The 23,855-nt window shown below is 50.1% G+C and overlaps 2 protein-coding genes across 15 annotated transcripts in view; one reads left to right on the forward strand and one right to left on the reverse strand.

The window, feature by feature from the left end:
- Positions 1-4,498: 4,498 nt before the first annotated feature.
- ZNF473 (zinc finger protein 473) lies at positions 4,499-21,723 on the reverse strand. Of its 6 annotated transcripts, none has more exons than XM_032264454.1 (6): positions 21,318-21,508; positions 19,877-20,050; positions 19,604-19,681; positions 14,185-14,311; positions 11,714-11,803; positions 4,499-8,547 (listed from the first exon to the last, which is right to left on the reverse strand). In XM_032264454.1, exons 3-6 carry the CDS (start codon positions 19,610-19,612, stop codon positions 6,167-6,169), a joined length of 2,607 nt encoding a protein of 868 aa, XP_032120345.1. In that variant the 5' UTR covers positions 19,613-19,681; positions 19,877-20,050; positions 21,318-21,508; the 3' UTR covers positions 4,499-6,166. The 6 variants fall into 6 exon arrangements, with proteins under 6 accessions (XP_032120345.1, XP_032120343.1, XP_032120344.1 ...); XM_032264452.1 differs by having other exon boundaries at positions 19,604-19,800; XM_032264453.1 differs by lacking the exons at positions 19,877-20,050; positions 21,318-21,508 and adding an exon at positions 21,626-21,723 and having other exon boundaries at positions 19,604-19,800.
- Positions 21,583-23,855, forward strand: part of VRK3 (VRK serine/threonine kinase 3) — a 49,826-nt gene continuing 47,553 nt past the window's right edge. For 5 of the 9 annotated variants that reach the window (XM_032264460.1, XM_032264469.1, XM_032264464.1 and 2 more), the window contains exon 1: positions 21,824-22,082. The gene's annotated coding sequence lies outside the window, so the exon portion shown is untranslated. Of the gene's footprint in view, positions 21,604-21,823; positions 22,162-23,855 lie in introns of those variants that run through there. The other 4 variants (XM_032264462.1, XM_032264466.1, XM_032264468.1 and 1 more) reach the window with 2 other exon arrangements.

Here is a 23,855-nt window from a genome sequence, read left to right on the forward strand (position 1 = left end):
GACCTACTATCATGCTAACAACACTGTCCTTACCCCCAACATTATGAAAAAAAGTACTGCTATATTTTATTCTAGTACTTTTATGATTTTTTTCACAATTAAAACTTTGATCCATCTGAATTTTTAAATAATTTCTGGTATGAGGTAGACAGTTATTTCCAGCCAAAAGTATTCTATTTGCTTAAGAAAGAAAGAGAATTTGTTAGCCTATGTCATTGAACAGTTTTGCCTTCTGGAACAGATGGATCCAGGTGTTTAAGTGACATGTCAGTCATCTGGTCAGTCACTCCTTCTCTTAGCTAAGCTTTTTCAGTTAGGTTCATTTTCTGGCAGGTTCTCCCCTCATGGTGGCAAGTTTGACACCAGCAGCTCCAGGCTTATCTCCTATCACCTTAGAACCCCAACAGAAAGAAGGCATCTTTCTCCTACCAGTCTCTCCCATTCAGTGTGTCTCTCAATTCTTCCTTTAAATGCTGAACTTGACCACCTCTCACACAGCTCAAACGAGAAAGATAATTTATGGGCTTGAGTAGCTAAACACACCAAAAGAAAGACACTCATCTTGTTTGTGCTAGCACATCAGGATGCCTTCGGCTGTGGGTAAAAGAAAACCCCAACTCAAATTGTCACAAACACCAGGAAGAAGATATGTACATTCAGGGCAGATTCCAGCTGCAATTCATAGTGTTTCTCTACAGTTCTCTTGAGGTTGATACTATTTATTATTTCACATTATGTTCTCAAAGAATTATGTTTCTTGATCCCACAGTCCCTCCTTCATTCCCATTTACTTCATAACATTTATTTATTTATTTATAGATGGAGTCTTGTTTTCTGGCCCAGGCTACAGTGCAGTGTCACCATCTCAGCTCACTACAATCTCTGCCTTCCCGGTTCAAGTGATTCTCGTGCCTCAGCCTCTTGAGTAGTTGGGATTACAGGCTCCCGACACTACACCTGACTAGTTTTTATAATTTTAGTAGAGATGGGTTTCACCTGTTGGCCAGTCTGGTCTCGAACTCGTGGCCTCAAGTGATCCAGCTGCCTTGGCCTCCCAAAGTGCTGGAATTATTGGTGTGAGCCACCACGGCTGGCCTACTTCACAGCACTTATAATTTCCAATCATATGTCTCGTGGTTACTGCCTGCCCCCTGTATGTCTTTCCCGGCTGTATCCCTAGCATCTGGGGCACTGCCCGGTATACCGTAGGTTTTCAGGAAACAGTCACCCACTTTATGACTGATTTACTTCCTTAAAGGCTGAACACATTCCTCTCCTTACCAGCAGGGTAGGAGAATGGCAGTTTCCCCACACCCTCGTTAAGACTTTTAATTTTGACCAGATCTCTAAATATAGTGTATTTTCCCTTCTCTTCCTGGCGACCTCCTGCTCATCCCTCAAAGCCTTATTCAAAAGCCACCTCCTGGGCCCTGAGCGGTGGCTCACGCCTCTAATCCCAACACTTTGGGAGGCCAAGGCAGGTGGATCACCTGAGGTTAGGAGTTCGCGACTAGCCTGGCCAACAGGGTGAAACCCCGTCTCTACCAAAAATACAAAAAATTAACCAAGCATGGTGGCAGGCGCCTGTAATCCCAGCTACTCGGGAGGCTTAGGTAGGAGAATCCTCTGCATCCGGGAGGCAGAGGTTGCAATGAGTCGAGATCACGCCTGGGCTGGGCTCCATCTCGAAAAAATAAAAGCAAAAAATACAAATAAAATTTTAAAAAGTCTCCCTTTGTGAAACCTTCCCTCACATCAACTCTTTGAGTACCACCCAGCCCTGTGCTCTAACATTCGTTTCCCATCAAGTTTTACGACCCGATCACGCTGTTTGTCCAGCACCCATACTGCTTAAAGGCTCCGGTAATGGGCGGCCCCGCCTGCGGGGTAGGCAGTGGCGGTGGAGAAAGGCGTTTCCAGAGTCGACAGTTGCCTTGGAGACGAAAGCCGCCAGCACCGCAGTGGGGGGCGGGGCTTACAGAACGTGTCGTACGATTGGTCGCTAGGAAATAGACGCGCGGGCTGCCTTCTCCACCCCGCCTATCTAGGCCAGAGGAAGTGGTGGCTTTGTGCGCCCCACGCGAGGGCCGCCTGACGCCAGGGATGTTCCCGCATCTGCCATCAGAGGACCGTCACCCTAAAGAGCCCGAGCTCCCGCGGGACTCTGGGAAGGGTAGTTCATCCCGGAGTTTGACAGGCGCGGAAGCATCCGTGGGGTTAGGGCAGCTTCGCCACCAACATGGGGATGCTGATGGGGAGCGAGCTTCGCATGGGAGGACCGAGGTCCAACGCCCCAGTTGCCAGGTACCTGGGGGCCCGACCGTCTAGTGACACTCATCACTTGCCCTCTCCATTTTGGTCTAAAGAGCGGCCCTGAGCAGTGGGGAAGTTAGGCCACCGAGAGGATTCGAGGGGCCAGAGAATCTGGCGGCGGCCAATGAGGCTGCAGAGTTGCGGCTGGCTCGCGGCCAGAACCGGGGGAGGGGACCGGGTTAGAGGCCGCGGGGGCGGGGCTAGGGCGTGGCCTAGAGGACTGGCTGGAGTAGGCGGGAAGGGAAGTGGTTATCAGAGAATTGAGCAGGTGAAGCCGGCGTGGGCAGAACGCGCTGATGTTGATTTTGAGAATCCTTAAACCGAATTATCATTCTTGAGTCCATTGGAGAAACTGAGGCTTAGAGGGGGCAGGGGACCCTCAGGTTCAGTAGTTCATTAGAAAGGTTCTTGGTTGCATGGATTATAGCTAAAGAATCGAGATTAAAATCAGCACTGGAAAAGGTGCATAGGATGGAGCCTAGGAGAGACCAGGCGTGAACTTCCAGGTGTCCTCTGCCAGTAGAGCACATGGAGAGTACTTAACACACCCAGCAATGATGTGTGACAACACACGAAGTACTGCCGGAGACGCTCACCCACGCCTAGGTACCCAGGGTTATGAGGCTGGTTATGTATGTTGACAGGGCTGTTTACCCTGAATGACCTTAGTCTCCAGCGCTTCCAGAGGACAAGCTGAAATTTAGCTGGGGTATATCAGCTCTGACAAGGAGTCCCCCACCTCTGAAGTGTTGGGGGAGAGCTTGGCCCAAAGACTTTGCTGCTGCTTTATACCTTGACCTCGTTTTAGCTTGTCTTCGTCTCAGCCTCATAGGTGTTGGGTTTTGCCATCTTAACCTTGCTTGGTTTAGGCTCCTGTAGCTCATTTCTTTCTCCGATCACATTTTTTTCCTTTATTTGGAGACAGGGTCTTGATCTGTCGCCCAAGCGGGAGTGCAGTGGTGTATCACAGCTTACTGCAGCCTCAACCTTCCAGGCTCGTGATTCTCCCACTTGAGCCTCCCTAGCAGCTTGACTGCGGGCATGTGTCACCACACCTGGCTGTCACTATTTTTTGTACAGATGGGGTTTCACCAGGCTGCTCAGGCAGGTCTCAAACTCCTGAGCTCAAGCAATCCACCCACCTCAGCTTTCCAAAGTGCTGGGATTAAAGGCTTAAGCCACCACACCCAGCCTACCACACAAACTTTAAAATGTAGTACTTTATCTACATGTTTTTTAATTGTGGTAAAAACATGCATAACATAAAATTTGCGATTTTAATCTTTTTTTTTTTTTTTTTTGAGATGGAGTTTTGCTCTTGCTGCCTAGGCTGGAGTACAATGGCACGATCTCAGCTCACCGCAACCTCAGCCCCCCCGAGTAGCTGGGATTATAGGCATACGCCACCTCACCTGGCTAATTTTTTTGTATTTCTAGTAGAGACGAGGTTTCTCCGTGTTGGTCAGGCTGGTCTTGAACTCCCGACCTCAGGTGATCCACCCACCTCTGCCTCTCAAAGTGCTAGGATTACAGGCATGAGCCACCACGCCCAGCCCCATTTTAATCATTTTTAAGTGATTGTTCAGTGGCCACCACCCAGCTAATTTGTGTATGTTTTGTAGGGACAGGGTCTCACCATGTTGCCCAAGGTGGTCTCGAACCCCTGGGCTCAAGTCATCTTCCCACCTAGGCCTCCCAAAGGGCTGGAATTACAGGCATGAGCCAACACTGGGCCCCATCAGCTCACTTTATAAAAACTTTCAATTACTACTAACAGCAGGAAACTAGTATCTCATCACTAAAGGAAAAAGGTGGGAAGAAAAATTAAAATACGAAGCAAAGTTATATTATTGGATGCTAATTAGAAACACCAGCCAAGCCTGAGGCCTGACGTGTCTGTAAGGAGAGGAGGGAACTGCAGCGGCCTGTGCACGCTCCTTGGTTACTCAGGCTCACACCACACAGACTGAAAAGTGTTGTTTGTTGATGCATCTGAGGACCAGCTGAACTTGTGTGCCTCCTCGGTGGCCCATGCGCCACCCAGACGCTGGGGAAACAGACTCAGCTGCTCCCTCTTACTGGGCAATGATTGTTATCAGAAGCCCTCCCCACGAAGATGTGAGGCCTGGCAGGCAGGGACTGATGCCTGGCTGCATGGCAGCAGACTGAGAGAAGGAACCAATGCTTTTAGACTCAAAATTTTAATCAGAGAACCAACAAACATGCACACATGGAGGGCGTTTCTACCCCGGCCCGAAGCAACAAAAGTGACTGATTTAGAGAGGCTGCCCCCAACCCCCAATAGCTGCCAATTTTCCAGAGTCTCCATTGTGTTCCAGCCTGCAACACTTTGTACACTCTTTTGGTATTTAACATGTGAGACAGAGCTCCAGGGGACAGGAACCATGTACAAGAAGTTAAAATGTTGCAGCCATTTGAAAAACAGTATACTGGGGTTAGCCAATAGGTTCCCAGTTTGAACCAAGTTTAACAAACTTAAGCAGCAGAACTGTAGGTGCAAGACTTGAAAGCCTGAGTGTACAGAGCACTTACCCCCTAACCATTTTAAGCGCCTAAAATAGGAAAGTATCAGTGCTCAGTGCTTTCCTTAAGACTACTGTGTTTCCACCAAATGTGTGACTGAGCCACTTTGGTAGGCCACAAAAGCCCGGAGCTCACAAAACACTGTCAGGAGGAAACTGGCTGTGTGGTCCCATCTCACTGGACTCTCCAACAATCCCTGGTGATCCCAGAACTGTGCTATGAGGGAATGTGGCGTTTTTAAAATGTCACTTGTCAATTAACAGCAATCGTCTATGAAAATGGGTTCATTCATCTCCCCGATTCCAGAAGGAAGCTTCAGAGCAGGAGCACCCCAAGCCTCGCAAATTGCCGGGTGAGTGGCCATCTTGGATAAATGGCGAATGACAGCGCAGCAGTCACCTCCACACACTGCAGGTTTGACCCCCCAAGCATGTCTTCCATAAGGGCTGTGTCTCACATGTGGTTAACACCTTGATCAACGCAGCTTTCCTGATGGAATCCAGCTGTGTTTTGGTGTCAACTCCCACAACAAATTGGGTGTCCTATTGCATAACCAATACTGTTAAGTGGAGGAAGGTCATCGGAAGAGGCAGCATGTCCGCTGTGAGTGAGAGGCTTCGGAGGTTAGGAGTGGAAGGTTTTAGCCAGTTGAGGTTAGGTGTTTACAGGTTCTTAGCTTTCTGGGGGTTAAGAAAAAAAACTGGGAAAGAGAGATGAAGGGACAAAAAAGGCCAGGCATTTAAGAAGAGTAAGGTGCTGGAGAAAAACCTTAACAAAGGAAAACTTAAATTAAAAGCTATACATTATAAGAACATTACCTACAGTAAACACAGAGAAATTACTGCTTCCTTTTTTCCCATGACACCAGTCTATTTGTGCTATAGCTGACGTGTATTTGTGGCTCATACTTGGTGAGCCCTCATGTGCTGGGCATCAGTTCTAAGTGCTTCACATTTATTTATTTAATCCTCAAAAAAAGCCCTCTGAGGTAGGTGATGCCCATTTTACAGATGAGGACACTGAGGCCCTGTGAGATTTTTCTGACTTTCTCAAGGTCACTTAGGTAGCAGACGACACAGGTGGGATTTAACTGAGGTAGACTGGCTCCAGAGCCTACCTCTGAATCCTGACACTGTACACCTTCTCCATTTTTGTGTTTTCATTGTCATAATGAAACTCGTGTGCACAAACTTTCTAATCAATCTTTAGATGTATTTATTTGGAGGGAAACTTGCAATGGGATGGTTTCCAACTTTCGACATCCAACGAACATGGTCTCATATTCTGGGACTCTGCTACCACCCAATGGCTACAGACAGTATTGCTGCCTGATGTGTACACGCTGATGGCGGTTGAGACTCGAGTGGCACTGAAAGGTTTTCTGGCAATGTTGACACTGATAAAGTGTCCCCTGGGTGTGAACTCTCAGGTGCTGATTGAGATGGGCACTGAGCCCAAAAGCTTTGCCACACACATTACAGGAGTAAGGCTTCTCCCCAGTGTGCATTCTCTGGTGCTGTGTTAGATTTGCTTTCTGGGCAAAGGTTTTCCCACATTCACCACACACATAGGGCTTCTCCCCAGTGTGAACTCTCCGGTGAATAGAAAGGCATGAGCTCTGGGTGAAGGCTTTCCCACATTCCTGACAAACATAAGGCTTTTCTCCAGTGTGAATTCTCTGGTGGCGGACAAGCTCAGCATTCAGGCCAAAGGCCTTCCCGCAGTAGTCACATACATAGCGTTTCTCACCTGAGTGAACTCGCTGATGCTTAGAAAGGCATGAGCTCTGACGGAACGTTTTCCCGCATTCATTACACTGGAAGGGCTTCTTTCTGCCATGAGTTCTCTCATGCTGAACAAGGTAGTTTATCTGGCTGAAGACTCTGTCACACATGCTACATTTAAAGGGGTTCTCTCCAGTGTGAATTAACTGATGTTTTGAGAGGCGTGCCCTTTGGCTGAAGGTCCTTCCACACTCGTCACATTTAAAAGGGTACTCCTCGGTGAGGGAGGACTGAAGTTTGATAAGGGAGCCACTGCTGATGGCTTTCCCTTGTTCACCCCATTTAGACAGCCTCACCCTAAAGTGGATTCTTTGATGGCGAACGAGCTGAGTACTTTGGCCAAAGGCTTTCCCACACTGGTCACACTTAAAGGGCTTCACCCTGGTGTGACTCCTCGCATGCTGAGTTAGGTATTTGCTGCAGCTAAAGGATTTCTCACATTTGTTACACTTAAAGCACTTCTCTGTCTGTGCTGGGTTCTGAACTAAGATCTTCCCACTCAAAACAAACCCTTGTTTTTCTCTGGTGTGAACACTCTGGTGGCACTTCAGGGTTGAGCTGCAAATGAAGCGTTCTCCGCACTCCTGACATTCATATGGGGTTTTGACAGTGTGCATTTTCTGGTGCTGCACAAGTTGACTGTTATGGCTGAAAGTCTCCTTGCATTCAGCGCAGCTATAGGGCTTTTCTGCGGCATGAATGGCCTGATGTCGCATTAGATGTGAGGGCCGGCTGAAACTCCTGACACATTCCTGACATTTGTGGGGTCTGTAGCCTGTATGAATTCGCTGATGTTCACTAAGGTGAGTGTTCCGGCAGAAAGCCTTCCCACACTCACTGCATTTGTAAGGTTTGTCTCCACTGTGAACTCTCTGATGGATCTTTAGGGTAGAGGTATGGCTGAAGGATTTCCCACATTCGTTACACTTATAAGGCTTCTCTCCTGTGTGAACAGCCTGGTGTTCAATGAGCAGCGAACTCCGCCTAAAAACCTTCCCACACTCCTGACACTCAGAGGTAGTTTTTGCAGCGTGAATTTTCTGATGTTGGACGAGATGTTTTCTAAAGTTGAAGGTCGCCTGACATTTGGCACATTCATAGCGTTTCCGAGTGTGGTTCTTCTGGTGCTGAGTAAGATGAAGGATCCGGGTGAAAGTCTTGCCGCATTCACTACAGCTGTAGGACTTACTTCTTCTGTGAGTTTTCTGATGCTCAACAGGCTGTGTGGCATGACTGGGTGGGTGGTCACTGTCTTGACTCTTACATTGGTCTTCTCCAGTGTGAGTTTTCTGATGCCACAGGTATGTACTCTCACTAAAAGTTGTCCCATATTCATTACACACATAGGATTTGTAGCCTGTGTGGCTTTTCGGATACACAGAAAAGGAAGCATTCTGGTTGAAACCTTGCTCACACTCTTGATGCACAGTGGGTTTCTCCCTAGTATGAGTAATCCAGTGCTGGATAAGATGGTAACTCCCACTGAAGCCTTTTCCACATTCACTACATTTATATGGTTTATCCCCTTCCGGAACAGAATCCTGCTGGCTGTGTTCCGAGGAGCCAAACTCATCCGTATGTTCCTTAGATTCAGCTGGTGTGATGCTCTTCTCAGAAACATGCATCATGTTACCTTCTCCCGTGGAAAGGGTGGACACAGGACTGAAGCCTCTCTTTAATTCCTGACTCTCACATTCTGTGGGACTTTCCCTGTTGGTGGCAACATCGGACCTCAGAAGGCTTTCTGGATCTCCTAGCAAACTATCTAACCAGCTGTCCTCTATACAGGTTTCTCCAAAATTGGAGTTCCAGAAGCCCTCCTTGGAAATCATCTCTATAATCTCCTGGGAGAGTCCTTCTTCCAAGAAATCCTGCATCAGAGGAGAGTTCGTGGTCTCAGCCAAATCTGAAAGAGTAAGTGCAAATGTCTCCTGTTCACCAAGGGTGAGAACACAGACAAGAGCAAGTAGGGGTGATGGATCTTGAGTCCAGCCTGTCCATCAAGGGACCCAAAGGGGTGACCTATGTGGAACTGGCATCACAGAAAACAGAGAGAGCCCATTCCCAGGAGGATCAAGAGGGGAGATGGGAAACCACAGGGGTTCAACGAGGAAGGACACTCTACCATTACCTTCACACCTACATGACTGACCCAAGTTCCCTAAAGTCTCCTGGACTCACCTCCTTCCACTCTCCACTCACAAAAATCTTCCTCCTCATATCCTGCATCCTCTATCCCAGATGACACCCTGCCCCTCCACTCCACTACCCATCCAGTTCTCCACGCTAGAATCCTAGGAGTCAACCTCCTCCCCACCTCTCCTTCAACTTGGCACTATTTTTTTTATTTGGTCTCTATCAAAATGTCTCAACCTACTTCCTCTCCTCTCTCTATCAAGATTCCATCTGACTCCAGGCTGCTTGTTGGCCTCCTGTCTGTTTCTCTCTCTAGTCTTCCACACCAGTCCTAAAGGGCTCTGTAATAAATGGATCTGACTACAACACTCCTCAGATTAAATCCTTCCATGGCTTCCCACCTATAGAAGAGAAATGAGTGTATTAGTCCAGCGTTCTTTGTGCTGACCTCATAGAACTCTTGCAGTTCCCTAAATCTACCAGACTTTCTCCTCTGTGCCTTTCATGGTCCCTTGTGCTGGACTGCACTTCCTGGTCTAACTCCCCTAAGTCTTTTACCACCCAGCTTGAGTATCACCCTCCTCCGAGAGGCTTCCCTGACAACCCCATCTCCATTCTGCTTTAAGTCCCTTGCCCTGTATTCTCTAAAAAACAGCCGAGCACCTACCATCCTCTACCATAACAGGTTATGAAAGAGTCTGACCCCTGACCAGAAGATAAGCCCTTTAAGGGGCACCTTCCACAGCTCATCCATCCACTGCCCCAGAGGCAGCCATGGGAAGAGTTAACAGGACAGAGTAATTCCCATTCATGGCATGCTTACTCACAGGCAGGAGTGCCTCAGGCATACTCTGTTACCCTCAACAACCCCCTGTAAGGTAGGCACGTCTCTGCTTTTTTTTTTTTTTGAGACAGAGTCTTGCACTGTCACCCAGACTGAAGTGCAGTGGCGCGATCTCAGCTCACTGCAATCTCTGCCTCCTGGATTTAAGCTATTCTCCTGCCTCAGCCTCCTGAGTAGCTGGGACTACAGGCACGTGCCACCACACCCAGCTAATTCTTTTTGTATTTTTAGTAAAGACAGGGTTTCACCACATTGGCCAGGATGGTCTCGATCTCCTGACCTCGTGATGCACCCACCTCAGCTTCCCAGTGTTGGGATTACAGGCGTGAGCCACTGTGCCCAGCCACGTTTCTGCTTTCTTATACCTAAGTGAGCAGCAGAGTGAGATTTGAACCCCTCTGACTAGATCTACGTGTGTGTGTGTGTGTGTGAGTGTGTGTTTTGAGACTGAGTTTCGCTCTGTTGCCCAGGCCGGAGTGCAGTGGTGCAATCTCAGCTCACTGCAAACTCTGCCTCCTGTTCAAGTGATTCTCGTGCCTCAGCCTCCCGAGTAGCTGGAACTGCAGGCACCCATCACCATGCCCAGTTAGTTTTTGAATTTTGAGTACAGACAGGGTTTTGGCATGTTGGCCAGGCTGGTCTCAAACCCCTGACCTCAAGTGATTGCCTGCCTTGGCCTCCCAAAGTGGTGGGATTACAGGTATGAGCTACATACCTGGCCCCCATAATCGTAACTGCCAAGCTGTACCCTCTCTGGAATCCTTCACAAAACATGAATGTCATTGCTCTGCTATATGCCTCGTCTCCCAATCTCTCCTCTCCTCCATCAGTACACTTTTTCCAGCCTGTCCCTTCTGCAATTCTTGGCTCACCATCTGAGTATCTATGAGACTGCTTAAAGTCTCTCTGCTTGGAATTAAAACCTGCAAATGAAAGCCTTCCAAAAGGACGTCTTGCTCTGAATTGCCACCTTTGCCTCTGGCTCACTCTCCTCACCACACCTGTGCTCATGTTGTTCCCTCTGCCGGGAATGCATCAGCAGACAAGTACTAGGCACCCCTTATGTGCCAAGCGTGATGTCAGGAGCTGGGAATAAGGGTGAATCAGCTAAGCTCTGCTTCCTAGACAGACATGCTGTTAAAGGGGAAAGACACTTTTGTGATAACTACGCAACTCGAGTGTCACTACTGGAGGATATGGAGGTACATTTGTTAGTAAAGGCATGGCTGCCTATGCGTGGAAACAGCCAATATGCTGAGGTGACAGAAACAGAAAGCAGAGGTTGTGGGAGCCTGTGCATGGGTTAGTCACCTACAAAGGACACTGATGTGCTGAAGAGAAGGCCGCAGAGGCCTCATGTTCACGAGCTTGAGGCTGGTAAGCCAAGAAGGGAGCTGCAGACTGACGGGGTGGAGTGCAGCCTGAGACTCCTGTGCTCTCTGGTTTAGGGCCCTGCTTCTCATGCAGATAAAGAAATAATGAGAGAAGCCTCCCACACCAGGCAAGGCAGCTGCCTCTGCTTTCTCCTACTGGAGACATCTCCACCATGGGTAATACCCCAGGAATCCTCACCACCTAACCTGATCCACCTGGAGGAACCCTGGCTTGGGAGATGGCAGGGCAGATGCCCTTGGCAATACTCAGGCCTGGGCTTCTGTTACTCCCTGATGTGGCCATCTGCAGTGCCCCAGGGCTAGGAAGGAAAAATGGGCCTGAAAAAAGGGAAGTAAAAGAAGCAGAATGAGAGTCAGCACACTCAGGGGGCACAAGGCAGGAAAGCAGAGAGACCAGCTCAGAGAGTGAAGGGCGTCCCCTTGTTGAGTCTTGGAAGTAAAGAGGAAGAGATGCGAAGACGCACGGGGATAGCCCTGTGCTGAAGGACAAGGTGGAGACACAAGAGCGGGGGTCTATAAACATGTCCTGATCCCCACCAGCTGCCAGGATGAGGGACGGAAGCCAGCAAGTGGCAGAGTGAGGTCCTGAAGCCGAGTGCTGTAATGTCTGGGTAGACCTGTTGGAGAGCTGGCCACAGCCCCAGGATGGCGGTCTGGAGGACAGAAGGTACACAAGGGGCCCCTCTCCAACCACTCACCAGGGCCCACTGCTTCTGGGCTTCCTCGTGCCAGAGGCTCCAGATCTTCACTGCCATCTGGGCGGGAGGTCGGGTTGGGTCTTGGGGGGTCTGCAAGGAGAGAACAGCATTGTCATCCAGCAGGACATGAAGGGCCATCCACTCAGTGAGAACCTCCTGGCTCCCCTGACTTTTCTATGCTTTATGCTGCACACGGCTCCTGGGGGCCAGGTGCTGCACTGGGCGGCTCTGGGGATGCCTGTCCCGTAGCTTTCCCAGTCCAGTGATAGAGAGGGAGCCAGTCACAATCCAGGGTGACAGCTGGGACTGGGGACACAAAGGACTTGTGACAGCTCTTCAATGGGCAGAATCTGCCAGGTGGAGAGGTACGTACTTCCTTAGCCATTCATGATTCACTCACTCACCCATGGGCTACACATTGCCCAAGGCCTCCACTGGCCAGGGACAGAAGATGTCAGGGTCCCAGAGCCCAAGCGGTCCTGAGCCCTACCCTCCACAAGCTTCCCCATGGAAGGAGCCAGAATCATCATCCGGGGAATACAGGCTGCAGCAAAGAAAACGCCACTGCTAGCTTTGAAGTCAAAGTGAAAGGCCATGAGCCAAGCAATACAGACGACCTCCAGAAGCTGGCAACGGGCCAGGAAAGACTCTGTGCTGCAGCCTCCAGGAGGAACAGAGCCCAGCCAACACCTCGCCTCCAGCCCAGCCACATACATTTGGAACTCCTGACCTGCAGGACTATAACATAATAAAGGTGTGTTGGTGGAAGACACTAGGTTTGTGCTATGTGTCATAGCAGCAATAGGAAACAGATACACTACTCATACATACACGCAAATGTGTGAAAGGGCAGTTGAGGTAAACACATTTCTTATGGTGGGCTGCAGTTTAAAAATTCAAAAAGACACTGAGGTAGGACCTCCTTTAAGATGCTTCTTAGCACACACTGGCCAGTTTGGAGAAAGTCTGCCCCAGTGTGATGAGACTGTATCAAATGATAGTTTCCATAGTGTGTTACCTTTTACTTCTTCCATCTTTGGAGTCAATTATTTTTCGGGTTTTTCAAAAAGAACTGAGGCAACAGAGAGGGGAAGCGAGTTAATGAGGTCAGACTGCTGCGGAGCTGGGGTAAGGCGGCCTTGGAGCTGCACAGACCTGAGCCGGAGCCTGGGCCCTGCTGCTGTCTCACTGTGTGACACTGGTGTGCAGAAGAGGGTGACACGGCAGGCTGGCTGCTCTCCTGGGAAAGGCCTGCTGGCAAGGCTGGATTTCAAGAGGGTACCCCGCATCTCCAGAACTGAAGAGACACGGTCCCGGGACCTAAACTGTGCAAACACTGTAGCTTACACCTGTTTTCCTTCTGGGAGTCCGGAATTTTCGTATGTGCCAGGCAGAGGTGCCCACATGACCAGCCCCCAGTAAAAACCCTGGCACTGAGTCTGTGATGAGGTTCCCTGGTGGACAGCATTCTACAATATTGCTGGGGGAGTTAAGCATGTCCCATGTGACTTCCCTGAGAAAGAATTCTGGAAGCTTGTGCCTGCGTCCTTGGACTTTGCCCCACGTACCTTCTCCCCTTGCTGACTGTGCTCTGCATCGTTTCCCTGTAGTAAGTCATAGCTGTGAGTCTGACTACGGGATGAGTCGTGGGAGTCCTAGTGAATCACTGAATCTGCGGGTGGCCCTGGGGACACTGACTTAGCTGAGAAGGTGACTGCCTCTTTTAACCTCAGTTTCAGACCAATCGGCAAAAGGGACAACCCAGCTTCTTCATGGGGTGACTGGCGGAGTGAACCAGCAAGTCCCAAGAGCTGCTACTCAGTCATTCATTAATTTAGAGCTGTCAGCTGGGCCCTGGAGCAGGTACTGTTTGTTCCAAACGCTGGGGACATGCCCTGGCTTCACACAGCACCCTTTCTGGATGATAAAATGGTATTTGGAATGTGATGTAATGACGTACAAGATGAGTGGGAGAGGAGGTACGGAGTTCTAACAGGGTCCCAGTTTCGACTTGAAAAAGGTGAGGAGAGCCACTTAGGCAGAAGGGAGGGCAACTGGAAGACCCTGAGGTATCAGCTTGAAGAATGACTGACCAAAATGACAAGTAGGACAGTGGTGGAGATGAGGCTGGGAGGCAGACAGGGGCGAGAGCAGGGTTTCCCAGGCTTAGCACTACTGCCACTGGGGTGGGCCTGTCCTTGGTTATGGGGCTGTCCTGTGCATTGCAGGATGTGTGGCAGCATACCCGAGCTCCACTGGCTAGATGCTAGCCGCACACTGCCGGCCCAAGGAGTAACAATCAGAACTGTCTCCACACAGCGCCAAGGTCTTGGCCAGCTGAGAACTGCCGGGCTGGGTCATGCTGATTCTGAGGAGCCCAGGAGCCAGGATTTCACCCTGTGGGTGGTGGAGGGCACAGGTGATCGCCAAGCAGGGCAGTGAGTAGGCCCCTGGGGACAGGCGACACTCACTCAGCAGGAAGAGGTTCTGGTAGTTGTCCAATGCTGTGTCCCAGAACAGGTCCCCCTGGTCCAGCCCGAACTGCTCCCAGTCTTCCAAGGTGAAGTCCATGGCGACGTCTTTGAGGGTCACAAATTCCTGAAACACAACGCACTGTTGGTCACTCAGAGGCCGGGGTCAGGGAGGAGTCTAACACTTCACTCAGGGCACCCCAACCCTCAATCTGCCAGGCCTTTGGCAAAAACTATCCCATCCTCAGCCTCACGAGAATCTTGAGAAGGGATTGGAAACCCCTGCATTTTGTAGGCAAGGAAAAGGGAGTCTTGACCAGGGTACAGAATGTCAACCAGTTAACACAGGTAGGACTCAATCCAGGTCTGCCCGATCCTAAAAGTCTATTTCATGCTTTTGCTTTTTTTAGTGTTCATTCAAGATTTGATTTTGTAAATTTTCAAACATATATACAAGTAGGGAGATGTATATAATTAACACAAGTAGAGAGATGGGACCCATCACCCAGGGTCATCTGATTTCACCTGCGAATACCTCAGTATGAACAGTAACTCCTTAATCACTGAACACCCAGACCACACTCAAAATCTGTTTCCAGATTAGGCTGACGTCTCAGTGGCATGTCCTTCTAGCTAGCTTGTGTGAATCAGAATTCAAGGGGGCCCGTACCCTGCACTTAACGGATGTGGCTCTGAGGTTTTAAAATCTACAGCTGAACCCCTGTGCCCTCTTCATCCTCCATGCTCCTGCTTTGAGGTCCCACGTTCTGCCTCTGTGCAGTGTGACCTGGCTGCCCCCCTGGCCTGTGCATTTCCTGTGAGCTGGTCAGGAGAGCAGAGGCCTGACTGGAGTCAGTACAGCTTCTGGGGGAAAGACCCCCTCACAGACGTACCAGGTCCACTTTAGGCCCCATGACTACCAAAGGCTCCTATCTGGCTGTCCAACTTTTAGTGACAGCATCTTTCTCATTTTAAAACTTTCCTAGTTAACAAGTGTTTACTATTATTTAGTTACCTGTGTGTGTATATATGTCATATACATATAATATATAATACATACACATACAGAGAGAGAGAGAGAAAGTATCTCATTCTGTCTGTTGCTCAGGCTTGAGTGCAGTGTCACAATCACAGCCTCGACCTCCTGGGCTCAAGCAGTCTTGCCTCAGCCTCCAAGTAGCTAGGACTACAGGCGTATGCCACCAGACCCAGCTAATTTTTCTCTTTTTTGGTAGAGTAGGAGTCTTGCTATGTTGCCCAGGCTGGTCTTGAACTCTTGGCCTCAAATGATCCTCCTGCCCCTGCCTCCTGATGTGCTGGGATTACAGGCATGAGCCACTGTACATGGCCAATTAATGGGTGTTTAGGATAAAAATTCAAATGCTTGAGAAGTTCTGACAATAAAACATGAAAGCCTGCCCCCACATACCCCATCTCTAGGTGAATCCATGCCTGGTGTGTCTCTTCCAAATCTCCATCAATGTGGGTACAGGCACACACGCACGTGCACACACAGGCACACTTTAAGGAAGAATGAAAACCACCTTTCTGTAGTTTGGGTTTGAGGTATGGCCCTACTACCTTCACTTATGACTACTGGTAAATAAGCCGTATGTCTCTTGTGACCCCGATTCCCGCTCCACTAGTGAAACGGGACCAACGAGCCCCATCTCATCAGGGCTGCCACAAGAAGCAACTGAAATGCTGCTGGGAGGGGACTGCACAGTACTCAGCACACAGGAGGAGCTTGACAAAGGGGCAATTCCACTCTGGCTCACACTGCCCGTGCCAACGCTGTGTTGGCATAGGACTGCAAAAGCCCTTCTTTGGCCAAGAGGTTCCGGCATGCCGACAACAGACTCGACACTTCAGGTGCAGTGAGTCACTCCTCTTTGAGGCAGGAGTCACCTTCTCCAAGTCACACAGTATATTAGTCCATCTTCTGTTGCTATAACTGAATACTTGAGACTGGGTAATGTATAAAGAAAAGAAATTTATTTCCTATAGTTCTCGAGGCTGGGAAGTCCAAGGCCAATGGACTGCCTCTGGTGAGGGTCCTCTTGCTGGCAGAGACTCTCTAGAGAGCCCTAAGAGGGCGCAAGGCGTAACATGGTGAGGGAACTAAAGCAATGTCAAGCTGGCTTTTACAATAGACCTACTCTCATGATAACCCATTAGTCCATAAATAAATGAATTCATTCACACAGGCAGAACCTTGATGACAATCATCTCTTAAAGACCCCACCTCTTAATACAGTTACATGAGACATTACATTTCAAGGAGGTTTGATTGGCCGGGTACGGTGGCTCACGCCTGTAAATCCAGCACTATTGGGAGGCTGAGGCAGGCAGACTGCTTGAGCTCAGGAGTCTGCCCGCAATTCTCCTGCCTCAGCCTCCCGAGTAGCTGGGATTACAGGTGCGTGCTACCACACCTGGCTAATTTTTGAATTTTTAGTAGAGACGGGGTTTCACCATGTTGGCCAGGATGGTCTCGATCTCCTGACCTTGTGATGGCCTGCCTTGGCCTTCCGAAGCGCTGGGATTACAGGAGAATCACTCCACCCAGGAGGTGGAGGTTGCAGTGAGCTGAGATAGCAGCCACTGCATTCTAGCCTGGATGACAGAGCAAGACACTGTCAAAAAAAACAATCAGGTATTGGAGCTGTGAGACGGCTATGACAGAGCCCACGAGGGACTTCTGGGATGAGTGGCAAAAAAAATTCTCACTCTTGATCTAGGTGGTGTTCACCTTCATTAGTCATGCATTTGATGTGTGTGTGTTTCTGCATCTGTGATTTTGCAATAAAAATATTTTTAAAATTAAGCATATACTAAACAGCATTCTCCTCTTGCTGCTGTGTGGGAAAAGACAGAAGGTGGGAAGGGCAGAAGCAGGGAGTCAAGGAAAAAGGCCAGTTTGATAATACAGGTGAGAAATAGTGGCAGGAATGGAGGGAGGTCAGGGAAAGCTTCCCGGAGGGGAGGTCATTCAAGTTGGATTACTGAGGATGAACAGGTATTTACCAGATAGAGAGATGGTTTCATGCATCATTCATTCATTCAACTAACACCTCATGAGGCTTCCTACGTGCCCGGCCTGTGCTGGGCCCTGGGGACCCAGAGATGAATCCCCATCTGTTCCTGTCCCCAAGGAGCATCTGGACGAACTTGAAATTTGGGTGGGGCTGACAGAGATGGGCAGGAACATCCTTATCTAGGTGGATCTCTGCTACAGTGGAGGCAGCAGGGGGTGCTATGGAAGGCCAGAGCAGGAAAGTGCTGACTGCCTAGGGAATGATGGGGGAGCTGAGCAGGGTCTTAAAGGGGTGTGAGACATCACCGGATGGAAAAGGGCACGGGATTCCAGCAGAGGACACAACCTGAGCAAAGGCAAGGAAGCTGCTCGAAACTACAGAATAACGTTTTACTACCAGGCCAAAGGGAGGACTGGTTACCTAGAGGAATGGCAGAAGACGGTGCAAAGGGCGGTAGAACCCAGACCACACAGGAAGGCTGAAAAAACTGGAATTCATCCTGTAAGCAATAGGGATGCCCAGAAGAGTACAAGCAGAAAAGAACAGCATGCAAGCTTGCCTTTAAAAAGATCACCCGGAAACCACCATGGGACAGCATGCAAACTTGCCTTTAAAAAGATCACCCAGAAGCCACCATGGGACAGCATGCAAGCTTGCTTTTAAAAAAGATCACCCAGAAGCCACCATGCGACAGCATGCAAACTTGCCTTTAAAAATGATCACCCGGAAGCCACGATGGGACAGCATGCAAGCTTGCCTTTAAAAAGATCACCCGGAAGCCACCATGGGACAGCATGCAAGCTTGCCATTAAAAAGATCACCTGGTGTGGGTAACCCCCACATATAGGCACCGAGGAATGAGAGCTAAGCAGAACCCTGGCACAGTTAGGGCTTGAGGAATATCTCACTTTATAGTGATACTACTCAACTATTTCCTTTTATATAATTCTTTAAACAATCATATATTAGTAGAAATAGGGCTTGAAGAATCCCTTTATATAATTCTCTATATATAATCATATAATAGTTGATAGTATGAGTGCCTAAAGAATATTCCCTCCATATATACCTATAATTGTATCTTAGTTCATAATCGGAGGAATGCCTTGAGTGGGCACGGTACAGAGCATGATTTAAGGGAAAAACAGTTATACCAGGACAAGAATCCATGGCCCAGGCGGCAGCGTTCAGTATCGTAAAGATACCCGCTGTATGGCAGGCTTGGGGCGAGAGCCACTCCTCCTGATAAAGGAGTTGTAGGACCTTGCTCCAGTTCTTGTGGAAGGCTGCCCTCAGAACGGCAATCCACCTTGGTGACTGTGAACTTTATCAGCTCTTGCTACTGTGCTGCTTGAAAAGCATCTTCCCATAGAACCCATTGGAAGCTGCAAAAGGTGGTGGTAACCCTGACAGCTCTGTCACTGCTATGTGATTTAAAGCATCCACCTATAAATCTTCTTAGAAGTAGTTTGCTCATAGATAGAAGTATCGCACACTGCACCCTCTTCACTGCGCACGGCATACCTTCAAGCCTCGGTGACCTAATGGGGATGGATCCCTTACTGCACACGGCCCTTGCCTTCGTGGGAACGGGACACTTGCTGCACACTGTCCTCCTCCTGGCCTAGGTGACCTAACGGGGGTGGACCCCATGTTTTATTGCTCACGACCCTATCACTATCCTTAAAGATAATTTCACTCACTGCCCTGCCCCCTAACCTATACACAGTAAATACTCATGCTTCTGGACATTCAGGGCCTCGCTCGCCACCCTCGCCAGCCTCGCCTGACTCTGCTCATAGGTGGCGTGGCCCCTCGAGCCCAGCTGTGTTTTTCTTGTACTTCTGTGTCCTGTCTCTTTATTTCTTGGATCCTGCGCCTCAGCACAGCATAAGGCTCACCCCACGACCCTGTGGGGCCCTCAGCCCTACAACCCCGAAGCCACCATGGGACTCCATGCAAGCTTGCCTTTAAAAAGATCACCCGGAAGCCATCATGGGACTCCATGCAAGCTTGCCTTTAAAAAGATCACCCAGAAGCCACCATGGGACAGCATGCGAGCTTGCCTTTAAAAAGATCATCCAGAAGCCACCATGGGACAAGGAGGCCAGAACAAAGGAAGGCAATGGGGGTGACCAGTTAACACAGAGCCATCTTCAACTCACCTCAGCCACAAAGGCCAACAACTTTCCTGCCAGGGGGCATGACCAATTCACACAGAAGGGACTTCAACTCACCTCAGCCATAAAGGAAGGTCAGTTTTCCTGCCTGCGGAGGTGACCAGTGAAGACAGTGACCTTCAACTCACCTCAGCTACAAAGGAAGGCCAGCTTTCCTGCCTTTGGGGCCAATCAGTTAAGACAGAGTGGCCTTCAACTCACCTCAGCCATGGCCAACTGGGGTTCAGTAGCCTCTCTTAAGCTCCTCCTCCTTCCCCTCTGTGTTCCCGGCTGGCAAGGCTGTGGGAAGCACAAGGGAGCTGTGAGAAAGCCTCCCTTCCGCCCATGGCTGACTCGCTGTCCATGCTGACGAGCCCCCAAAATGTCCAGGAGGAGGACAAGTCCCAGTGTGAGTCTCCCTGCAGGAATCACAACGACAACTGTATTTACTGAAACCACCCCAGCCCCACATTTCCACTGTGCTTCAGGACCTACGGAGCAGCTTTGCCACCACTGTCAGCACTTAACGCACTCAGTAAATACACACTCAGGAGATTTGGTGATGAAAGTCTATGGCCACAGTGGGAGCTTCTGTCCTGCTCACTGCTGTGTCTTAGCACCAGCATGGTACAGTATGTGCTTTCACAGCAGGTGTAAACGCACCTAAAGCTGTTGACAGAACAAAGGTGTCTAACAGAACCAATAGAACAATGCTTCTGGGATTTCTGATTGTCATCTCTAGAATTTGAGTTCAGATCAATTGGCCTCCAAAACTGCTACTTTTTTTTTTTTTTTTTTTTTTTTTGAGACAAGGTCTTGCTCTGTTGCCAGGCTGGAGTAGAGTATGGCACAATCATGGCTCACTGCAGCCATAAGCTCCCAGGCTTAAGCAATCCTCCCACCTCGGCCTGTCAAGTAGCTGGGACTACAAGCATGTGCCACCACATCCAGCTAATCTTTTTTACTTTTTGTAGGGACAGGATCTCACTTGTTGCCCAAGCTGTTCTCAAACTCCTGATCTCAAGCAATCCACCCTCATCGGCCACCCAAAGTGTTGGGATTACAGGCGTGAGCCACCGCACCTAGCCACTATCTCTACAACAGAAATATCTAAACTTTTAACCATGACCCACAGTAACAACAACAATATATACTATAGGCCAGGCACAGTGGCTCACGCCTGTAATCCCAGCACTTTGGGAGGCCGGGGTGGGCGGATTACTTGAGTTCAGGAGTTCCAGACCAGGTTGGCCAACATGCTGAAACCCCGTCTGTACTAATAACATAAAAATTAGCCGGGCTTGGTGGCACCTGCCTGCAATCCCAGCTACTCGGGAGGCTGAGGCAGGAGAATCGCTTGAACCCAGGAGGCAGAGGTTGCAGTGAGCCGAGATCACTCCAGCCTGGGCGACAGAGCAAGACTACGTCTCAAAAAAAAAAAAAAAAAAAAAAAAAGGCAGCTGATGATGTTTTTACCACCTACTGAGTTGTTCCCCCCCCACCCCCGCCCCCTCACTTTCTTTCTTTCCAGAGGCAGTCTCACTCTGTTGCCCAGGATGGACTGCAGCGGCACGATCTCGGCTCACCGCAACCTCTGCCTCCCGGGTTCGAGCGATTCTCCTACCTGAGCCCCTCCAGCACCTGGGGTTACAATTTTTAGGAGTGACGGGGTTCGAGCCAGGATCGTCTTTTAACTCCTGATCTCAAGTGATCCGCCCGCCTCGGCCTCCCAAAGTGCTGGGATTACAAGGGTGAGCCACCGCGCCGGCGGCCCTTTAGCGGACTCTGAAAGGCGGTTCACGCCTCGAGCCAGACAACCGCCGCCGCCCCAGGAGACGCAACCATTGCCAAAGTCGCCCCCACTAGCATCCGTCACCTCTCAGAAAGGATCGAGCCTGCAAGGCCCTCGGCGACCCCAACCCCAGCGTCTCTGTACCTCGGGATTGTCGTCGGCCGCGTCAACAGACGCAACTTCAGCCTCGAGGGAGCGAACGACTCAACTCCCCTCACACGCGCCTCCTCGCATCGACTTCCGGTGCGCGTATAGTTTCTTTGAGAGGCTCCACCCAGGATCCTCCGCGCCACCGCCAGGACTCTATTTCCCACAGGGCTGCGCGGCCGACTTCGTTCGCCTTCCCATCTCCTCCCTTTTCTTCAGCCTACAGACCACGCTTAGCACTCTGGGAGTAGAGTACAAACAGAATCAGAACCAAGCCGCCTGGGTTTGTAGTCCAGTTTTTTTACCTTGTTAAAGAATCATTTAATTAGGCTCTTGCCTTTCCTAGAAGACTGGGAGTCTTCCCCTCTTCCGAAGAGCAAGCAGTGGGTTGCCATGGAAACGCGTTGAGACGGGATATCTGAGAAAACGCATGGAAGGGGCGGAGTTGAGAAGGGCTCACGGTGCATTCCGATTGGCTTCACATAGACACATGCGCAGTAGAACCAGAAACGTTCCAAAGCGGCCAGAACGGAGTGGGGTGGGGTGGGGTGGGGGGGGGGAATGAGCAATGAGGAAATAATTACCTCTCCGTGTGGAATCAGAGGGCGGGCCTGCCGCGAAGGCATCTGGGAAATGGAGTTCCTAGGTAGGTGAAGCCGGTCGCCGCCGGGAAGTCGGCGGCGCCTGCGCGGGCGCATCAGACTCAGGATGCGCGCGCAGCGCTTTCCGCCCAGCGGAAGTTTCCGCGGGCCAACAGAGAAGGTGAGTCCTGGTAACTGCGGGGGATCCGAGGGTCAGGCCGCGGAAGCCTAGAATCCCACTCCCGTCCCGAAGTACAGAGGTGAGGGGAGGCGAGGCCGAGCGGCGGGACGTCCCCCGACCTCCTAGCCGCAGCTCGGCCAGGGTGCCTATGACGTCAGCCTGAACCTTTGTGGGAGGCGGGGGCCCCCGCGGTCGCGGTCGCGGTCGCGGTCGCGGTCGCGGTCGCGGTCGCGGTCGCGGTCGCGGTCGCGGTCGCGGTCGCGGTCGCGGTCGCGGTCGCGGTCCGGGTTCGGGATGAGGGCGGTTCCGGGTCGGGGGGTTCACTGGCCTGCTCTTGAGCGGGCTTCGTGTTGGGCAAGGCTACGGCGGAGTTGGGTGGGGCTTTTGGGAAGTTTGACTGCTGCTCTGCCTGGGCAGCTCGTCGTCTCTTGGTTTCTATGGGAGGTGCGACCGAAGGGAGGCTCTGTCGCCTAGGCAACCGTTCCACTTGCACTGGGGTGGGGTCTGACCTTTAGCCTTTTTGCTGTGCTATCTCCCGAAGTGTAGGAGGAACACTATACTGTAGTTGACACACAGCAGCTGTTAAGTAAACATTTGTTGAATAAGTCAAATAAATGGATGAATAAAGACTGGTCTGAGGGTTGGAGCCTTGGGTTTCGAGTGATGAACTGGCCATTGCGTAGGTGACTTCAGCACTCTGAGACTCCTTTCTTTTTTGCATCTACTTTTATTGAGCATGTACTATACGGAAGGCTCCGTGCCACCGATATTGCTACGTTGGAATGCCTAGGCTAATAGGCACCGTTCAAGCCCATGTTATAGTAGTGTCTAAAACAAAAATCCTGCCCCAGCTAATTCACATTCTCATGGTGGCTGGGGATGCCAGACACTGAAAAAGAAGTGTTAAAAAATATTTGCAGGTCTACAATCCCTTATCTATAACTTTAAAATCCAAAACATTGTAAAAACTGAAAGGTCTTTTTCTCTGTTTGGCAACTTACTTGGTAGCCCAGCCTCACCTGGCTTTGAACTTGTTTGCTGGCAATACCCACTCCGAACTGATGTGTGACTATTTAGAATTTTTAAGATATTGTTGTGTAAATCACATACCTGCTTATGGAGAGTTGCCCTGGAACCCACCAATGTTGTAATATGTAATAGGTTCTAAAATCCAAGGAGTTTGGCTTGGTGCAGTAGCTCCCGCCTGTAATCCCCGCCCTTAAGGAGAGCGAGGCAGGAGGATCACCTGGGTTCAGGAGTTCGAGACCAGCCTGGCCAGCATAATGAAGCCCGACTTCTACAAAAAAATACAAAAATATTAGCTGGGCATGGGCGCACGCCTGTAACCCCAGCTACTCTGGAGGCTGAGGCATGAGAATCGCTTGAACCCAGGAGGCAGAGGTTGCAGTGAGCTGAGATCACACCACTGTGCTCCAGCCTGGGTGACAGAGCGGGACTCCATCTCAAACTAAGTAAATAAAATAAAAATGTTACAAAACCTTCAAAATTCTGAACTTTGAAACACAGCTGGCACCAGGTGATTGGAAAAAGGAATTGTCAATATATGTTAGATGCATTAAGTGCTAAGGAGAAAAATTAAGGAGGAAAGGGGAAGGGAGAGAGAAAAGTGGCTAGGGAATGCAGTTTATATAAGGTGGTCAGGGAAGAACTCTTAGGCTGAGACCTGAATGAAAGAATAAGCCACAGGGGAAAGTGGTGGGAAGCACGTTCCTGGCCAAGGGAACTACTGCATGTGTGAAAGTTCTGGGGGAG

The sequence above is a fragment of the Sapajus apella genome, unplaced genomic scaffold (genome assembly GCF_009761245.1).
Source record: "Sapajus apella isolate SASKATOON/1434 unplaced genomic scaffold, GSC_monkey_1.0 scaffold144, whole genome shotgun sequence".
Lineage (NCBI taxonomy): Eukaryota > Metazoa > Chordata > Mammalia > Primates > Cebidae > Sapajus > Sapajus apella.